This window comes from Silurus meridionalis, chromosome 18 (genome assembly GCF_014805685.1).
Source record: "Silurus meridionalis isolate SWU-2019-XX chromosome 18, ASM1480568v1, whole genome shotgun sequence".
In the NCBI taxonomy this organism is placed as follows: domain Eukaryota; kingdom Metazoa; phylum Chordata; class Actinopteri; order Siluriformes; family Siluridae; genus Silurus; species Silurus meridionalis.
The window spans coordinates 1,199,937-1,207,436 of NC_060901.1; the positions used below are offsets into that span (position 1 = coordinate 1,199,937).

Here is a 7,500-nt window from a genome sequence, read left to right on the forward strand (position 1 = left end):
CCTCCTGGTGTCCACATTCACCCTCTTCACACAGCTGAAATCTGCAGTTCCACAGGGACGTCTCATTCCCCTCACACTCCACCTCATTCAGCCATATGGACCCAGTTCCAGGACCAAACCAGGCTGGTGTGTGGGTACTGAGGGCCCGTCCACACTGCAGCTGTCTGCACACCACATCTGCATCCTCAATACCCCAAGAGTCATCACACACTGTTCCCCATGAACCACTGTGGAAAACCTCCAGCCTTCCTGCACAGTCTCCTCCAGAACCTACCAGTCTGATGGACCTGGGGGCTGTTTTACAGACACACACACACACACACACACACACACACACAGACTTAAAGTATGTGGTTTAAACGTAGGACTAAACTGTTTTATTTCATAAGTGAAAACTGAGTGTAAACGTCAAGAAATGCGTAAAAATCTATAATATTAAATTTCTGTCAGGATCTTCAGGGCTGTAGGGTTTAACGGCACTCACTTCCGGTCTAGCGGTTATCAAAGACAGTAACTCATGACCAGATGATCTCACCAGGTTCTCATGTCTCTGAGATTATTCCTGCCCCTACCTGCTCTGGTTCCTGCCCTGGTTCCTGTTCTGGTTTCAGCTCTGCTGCATACTGGTTTTGACTCTGGACTGGTTTTAGTGGTTTTGTTCCTGTTTCTATTATGTTGTCTTGTTGCTCATAAGTTTTGGACATCCTGCATTTTTCTTCTCAGTAATATTCACATTCCTGAACATTTCTATGCAGTAGCAGGTGGAGGATGAGGTTTAATGTCCTGTAGCCTATGACCAAGTCACCATTCAGATCCTTCTGACTTCATCCTCAAAACCAACCTCTAATTCTTACTCCAGAGTTACACAGAGGCAAACCTGATGTTGGAGTGTGTGTGTGTGTGTGTGTGTGTGTGTGTGTGTGTGTGTGTGTGTGTAAATCACTACTTGACTTGGATCTGGTCACTTATTTATGTTCTTCTCTCCAAATTCTCATCTAAATTCAATTTATATTAAATTTCTTGTTAATTGAATTTTCTCATGTAGGTTTTATATCATTACTATAAAGATGACACTCGTTTATTTCTTCTCAGATCTCATGATATCTGGCAGGTATCTCATCAAGAGTCGCAGCTCATCAGGTGAAACTTAATCCCAGCAAAACTGACGTTCTGTTCATGTAAGATGATTCATTTTCACATGAAGTTCTTGTGCTTTCAATAAATGACTCTCTGATTTGGAGACTGAACACAACTTTGCACTTTATCTTCCTCTGAGGGACATTTGACCTCTACAACTCATCCAGAATGCAGCTGCATGATTTGATTTTAACCTCCTGAGGTTCTCCCACCCCATTGCTATGTTCCTCTACTGGTATCCTGCAGCTCCTGCATTAACACTGATGTTTGCCTACAAAGAGAAAACCAGAGCAGCACTGCTCTACCTCACAGCTCTTATCTCAACCTGCACTGCACCATGATCATGCAATCAGTTGGGAAGTGGGAGATCAGTCGATAAGATGTTGGTTTTCTGATCAGAAGGTCATGGGTTCAAATCCCAGCACCACCAAACTGCCACTGCTGGGCCCTTTAGCAAGGCCCTTAACCCTCAAGTGCTCAGCTGTATAAGTGAGATGACTGTAAGTCACTCTGGATGAGGGCAGTAATGTAAATGCAGTAAATGTAAATCCCTCTGATCCTGAAAGTCAGATAAATGATGGTGGAATATGGAGGTCTGTGCTTGAACAAGGCTGTTTAACTACTACAGATTCACATGTCTGCAGGAACAGACTCAGGAACATAGAGGTCCATTCTGTCAAACCTCCACCTTCCACAACACCCAGAATAGAAAACACCAACCGTGGCTGCTATGAACTTCTCCTCCACAGACACTGGAGCCAGAAACAGATACTAGGAGCAGAAGCACTGCATCTCCTCACCCAATCAACTTCTCTAATCATCTACCTTTATTTCTGCTTTTTCTTTTTTCTACACAGGGGTCACTGAAGGGGAAAAGGTGTGGAATATACAGTTTGTATCATAGACGAGTGTAAAAACACACACTTTCAGGATGGAATGACTGTATTTTACACAGTAATTACAGACAATCTGTTCTAAGGTCATGTGTAGAACTTCATCATGTAGAAGAACACCACAGATCATGTGTTTCTACTCAGTGTTACATCATGCCATCAGTTCACCACAAAGTTCATTCTTTTTTAAAAGAAGGGTCTTGAAGGGTCTTGTTTTTACATTTACACCACATCAGTTAACATGCTAATGTTGAAACACTGAATGCTAATGCTGCTGCTAATGAAATGGAGCAGCACATTTTATTTCCTGATGTTCTACAATTCTGTTCATTTGTAGCTGTTGTGTTTGTAGGTGGTGTTTACCTGAGCAGGTGATGTACAGATGTTCTTCAGAGGTGCAGTTGACAGCTTGTGCACTGCTGCAGTTCTCCAGATGAGCTTCACTCCCAGAGCAGCTGAAAGCCGTTACACACATGTGTTTGTGTTCAGTGGTGGATGGAGATGAACGGTAGTTCAGCACAGAGCCACAGCCCAGCTGTCTGCAGAGCACAGACGCCTCAGACAGACTCCACGAGTCCAGGAGAACTTTCCTCCAGTCCTGCCTGAAATAAATCTCCACCTCCCCCTGACACTCGCTCCCTCCAGACAACCGCACTCGCCCCTCATGAAACGCCATGGATGATCCTGAAGCAGAAGAACATCACTGAAATATTCTAATGAACACTGACTTTATTCACTAACGTGGTGTACGTGATGTTAATATCTCACCGTTACAGATCACTCCAGCATCGTGTTTATGAGAACATGCAGCTCGACTCCATGATGAGATGCCACATTGTGATAGGTGTGTCTCATTCCCCTGACAATCAAACACATCAGCCCAGATGTGGCCACTCCCCTCCACAAACCAGTCCACCTCCACCACAGCCACAGCACTCCCACAATCCAGCTGTGCACAGAGAACATCTGCAGCTCTCATATCCCAGCCTACAGCACAAACTGTGCCCCACTCACTGAGGTACTGGAGCTCCACTCGACCAGAACAGGAGTCTGATCCGTTCACCAGCCGAGCCTCTGTGTGACCTGAACAAACAGCCGAGAGCTCAGTGACAGAGGAACATCAACAAAGACACCTTAAAGTTTGATTGACAGGAACGTGGTCTCTATTTAAACAGAAGTTCAATCATGATACTTTACCAGAACATATTAATCCCACATCATTGTGATGGGAGCAGTTTGAGTGTTTGAGTGAAGATGATGATGGACAGAGGGTAATTTCAGATTCATTTCCTCTACACTGAAGCTCCTCTGTCCACACCTGACCCTCCCCTCGACCAAAAGCAGCTGATCCCAGAACCTTCACAGGAATCCCACAGTCCAGCTCTCGACACACAACCTCTGCATCCTGCTGGTCAAAGTCACCATCACACACTGTGGACCAGGAACCTCCATGAAGCACCTCCACTCTTCCAGAACATCGGTGAGGACCAGCAGTGAGTCTTAAACTTTCACCTGTATTGTAATTTATTATTTGTGCCATTTAAAAAAAATACAATCAAAAATACATTTGCACATAATTTATACTTTCAATTTAAATAAATTTCAAATGTACTTTTTCAATGCATTGGTTTAATTTAAATATAATTTAAATCAATCATTATAATATTTTAACTTATTATTTGTTTTAATTTTGGTTGTTTACCTGAGCAGGTGACTCCAGCATCAATAACATGACCACAGAAGTGTCCACCTTGTGAGCTACAGTTATTCAGTGTCAGCTCGGATCCTCTGCAGTACAAATCATAAATCCAGATTGGTCCTGATCCTTCTCCAAATTCAGCCCAATAATGCACATCTACAGCTTCTCCACAGTGCAGTTCTCCACACACCACTGCAGCATCTTTCAGATCCCAGGCAGATTCACACACTGTTCCCCACTGTCCATCATGAAGAACCTCCACTCTCCCAGCACAGCGACTTCCACCATCCACCAACCTCACACTGTCTGAGAGAGAGAGAGAGAGAGAGAGAGAGAGAGAGAGAGAGAGAATGAAATGAGGATTCTAGAAAGTATGATGATCAGTGGGATATTTATTCAAATAATTTATCTTTTAACAAAAATGCTCTTTCCTGACTGTGCACTGCAAATAAATGTATCATTTAATAAAATACAGACTAAACACAAGAGATCAAATGATCCAAGCAGGTGATTTAGTCGAATTAAATTAAAACTTGCTTGATAACTATTTTTTAAACAGTCTTTTCTTCATCTGTATGAAAAGATCTTAAAACCAGAAGATCTAAAAACTAAACAAACTCTTGATTTAAGAATCTTTAATTTATTTAAATGAGGACTGTCCTGTAATAAACAGAAGTTACGATGCAAAAACAGAGCAAAATCATTACTTACTGCTTCTCAAAATGCTTAAACTTCTTGCAACATCAAACACTTTTGAATGTATTTTGTCACTACTGAAGACTGAAAGATCTTTAAAATCAGAGTGAAATCAAACTACAGAACAACTTAGTAAAATTCAGAAGTTGTAGAATTGGGAAACTGAAGTCGTATCTCTTAAAAAAAACTGAAGAATGAGGAAAACTCGACCTGTATGCTGGTCAGAGCCACAGAACTCAAACACAGTTCCTCCTTTTGTGACTTTATTGGAGAAGAATAAAATATTTGTGTGTGTGTATGTGTGTGTGTGTGTGTGTGTGTGTTCTCATTCCAGGTCAAGCACTAAATAGATGCCCCACAACAACACGACTGATAGACTCTCAATCAGTAGCCTCAGATCTGAGGAGGTGCTGTACCTGTGTGCCTCCAGAAATAACTCACAAAACTGCACCAAAACCCTTCCAGCTCCTGCTTCCACCAAACACAATAAACATCTCCGTGTTTTCACCTATTCTACATCTGCTGTGTCAGGGTTCTGCCAGAGATTGTAGCAAGTTGCTAAAACTGCTATAATATTAGCATGTTAGCAATAAGAACACATCCTAGTATTTTCTGTGTGGAAACAAAAAAAGTGACACTAAATGTGTTAATTTGACTGTGATAATGCTAGAAATGATTGTCTATTATTATCATACCTGTTCTTATAACTGTCTTCTGATTAGCTCTAATAGAATCTTCATTATTCTCAGTTTCATTCCCTACAAAAAAACAGATTTAAAGTCTTAAATAAACATTCAAACTGCAGGAATAAGAGTCACAGTGATATACAGAGTCAGTGATGTAAAACACAAGAATAAAAAACACTAAGTCGGTGTTGTGTAATTGGATTTTAGGTTCTGTAGCAGTGATTAAATAGATTATTTTGATTTATTGCATAAAGTTGGTAATTAGGGGTTAAAATCCCATGTGTGATTATCTGAGATTAGGATGCAATTACAGGAGATGTGTAACAACCTTTATTTATAATAAACATCTATGCACATAAAAACCTAATAATTTAATGGAATAGTTTAAATAAAAAATATTTAACAATGATAGTAATATTAGTTAAATTATTATTATTATTATTATTATTATTATTAATATTATTATTATTATTAGATGGTAAGGTTATACCCTAATTGCCCAATCTTTCTGCACATTGTTTACATTTCTATCTTATCTAGTTTTTTTTTTTTATTGTATTGTATTGAATTTCAGAACCCAGTCTTTAGGGTTGCACAAGCCAGGTCACTCTTAGTGCCGGTCTTTTATTTTAACCTTTATTTTTACAGGCAAGTCATTAAGAACAGGTTATTATTTACAATGGCGGCCTGACAAGTGGAACCCACTTAGGGAGAAGGGATGTAGGTCTAAAATAAATACAAAAAATTTAAAATACATACAGGTTAACAATTACATAATTACATTTTAAATCAAAATTATGTAGAGAAGCAACTGCATATATCCGTGAACAAATATGATATCATATTTTTAAAGGTTGAAATTGGAATGAATTTATCCAGTTTGAGGGTATTTTGCAAAGCATTCCAGGCAGGAGCAGCAGCAGATTGAAAAGATGCGAGACCAAACGCAGAGTTGGTTTTAGGAATGCTTTATTCTTAAGTGAGGACCGGGTGTTATATGTGACAGGCTTTAGCTGCAGCAAGTGCAGCAAGTGCAGTAAAATTTTACATTTTACTGTGAAGGGGGGGCCAGTTAACAGATGAATATAAAGCACAGTGGTTTGTATTGAAAGGAGCATTTGTGGCAAACCTGATAGCAGAATGGTAAAGAGCATCAAATTTTGATAGGGTGGACTTGCAAGCAGCCCTATATATAGTGTCTCCATAATCTAACATGGGTAGAATGGTCATTTGAATAAGAATAAGTTTGGCAGAAGTGGTGAAGGAAGAGGGGTTTCTGTAAAAGAAACCAAGCTTGGCTTTGACCTTAGATTGCAGCTTTGATATGTGGATAGAGAAAGAAAGTGACGTTTTCAACCAGATGCCCAAGTAGTTATAAGCAGTGACTTGTTCTAGAATAGCTCCCTTGCAGGTGGTGATGTTAAGGGCAGGAGGAGGCGTAGTACCACTACAGCAAAACCACATGCTTTTTGTTTTGGAGGAATTGAGAGTGAGTTTGAGTTGTGTAAAAGACTGCTGTAGTTGGTAAAAGCTATGTTGCAGAGTAGCTTGAACAGCATCAGGGGAGGGACCCATGGCATAAAGGATTGTATCATCGGCATATAAGTGAATGAGTGAATTACCAACTGCCTGGGGAATGTTATTAATATAAATTGAGAAAAGTGCTGGTCTCAAGCCCAGATAAATGTGGAGGGTTGCATTAGGAAGGGCATCCAGCGTAAAACATGTGCCAAATCAAATATGCAGATAACGAAAGAGAAAGATGATCCGCTGTGGCGACCCCTAATGTGAGAAGCCGAAAGAAGAAGAAGTATAGAATTTCAGGATTTGTTGATATTAAACCGTGTGTGTCTGAATGTTTATTCTGTACTTATTATTTTGGACAAATGTTTTTATGATTCACATATAAACTTTGTAAAGAGACAAATTTTACACTCCAACTTCTGTATCTTTGTGTGTCGCCTTTCCCAAAACATCGAACAGGAAGTGTGTTAGAGTGAAGGCGTCCCTTCTATAATTACCATCAAACATAATTAATTATACAAACTATAATTTTATAATTATTATATTATTATCAGTGTTATTACTTTTTGTGTATTGACCTGTTAGACTCCTCTATAAGTGATCTTAAAATTATACTGCAGAATTGCTGCAAAACCGAAGTTGACTTTATACTGAACTCTTCCAGTGCAGTCTTTACAACATGATCATAACGTGTAGTAAACATGATGTTATCAAGAAGATTTTATATCGTATGATTTAATGCAGTTTACCTGAGCAGGTGACTCCAGCATCACCACCATGCTTACAGGAATTCACTCCCCAATCTGCTGCACTACAGTTCTTCAGTGTCGACTCTGATCCACTACAGCCCACATTATTCATCCAG

At 39.8% G+C, this 7,500-nt stretch overlaps 1 protein-coding gene across 1 annotated transcript in view; it reads right to left on the reverse strand.

Moving 5' to 3' along the window:
• LOC124401094 (scavenger receptor cysteine-rich type 1 protein M130-like) overlaps positions 1 to 7,500 on the reverse strand; it is a gene marked incomplete at its 3' end in the record, with an annotated part of 61,530 nt that overhangs the window by 42,052 nt on the left and 11,978 nt on the right. Inside the window, exons 2-6 of the mRNA XM_046873076.1 lie at positions 3,733 to 4,035; positions 3,228 to 3,542; positions 2,799 to 3,113; positions 2,394 to 2,714; positions 1 to 294 (exon numbers count right to left, since the gene is read on the reverse strand). The exon at positions 1 to 294 is cut by the window's left edge and continues 21 nt beyond it. Of these exons, the coding sequence (XP_046729032.1) occupies positions 1 to 294; positions 2,394 to 2,714; positions 2,799 to 3,113; positions 3,228 to 3,542; positions 3,733 to 4,035 (1,548 nt within the window). The remainder of the gene's footprint in view (positions 295 to 2,393; positions 2,715 to 2,798; positions 3,114 to 3,227; positions 3,543 to 3,732; positions 4,036 to 7,500) is intronic.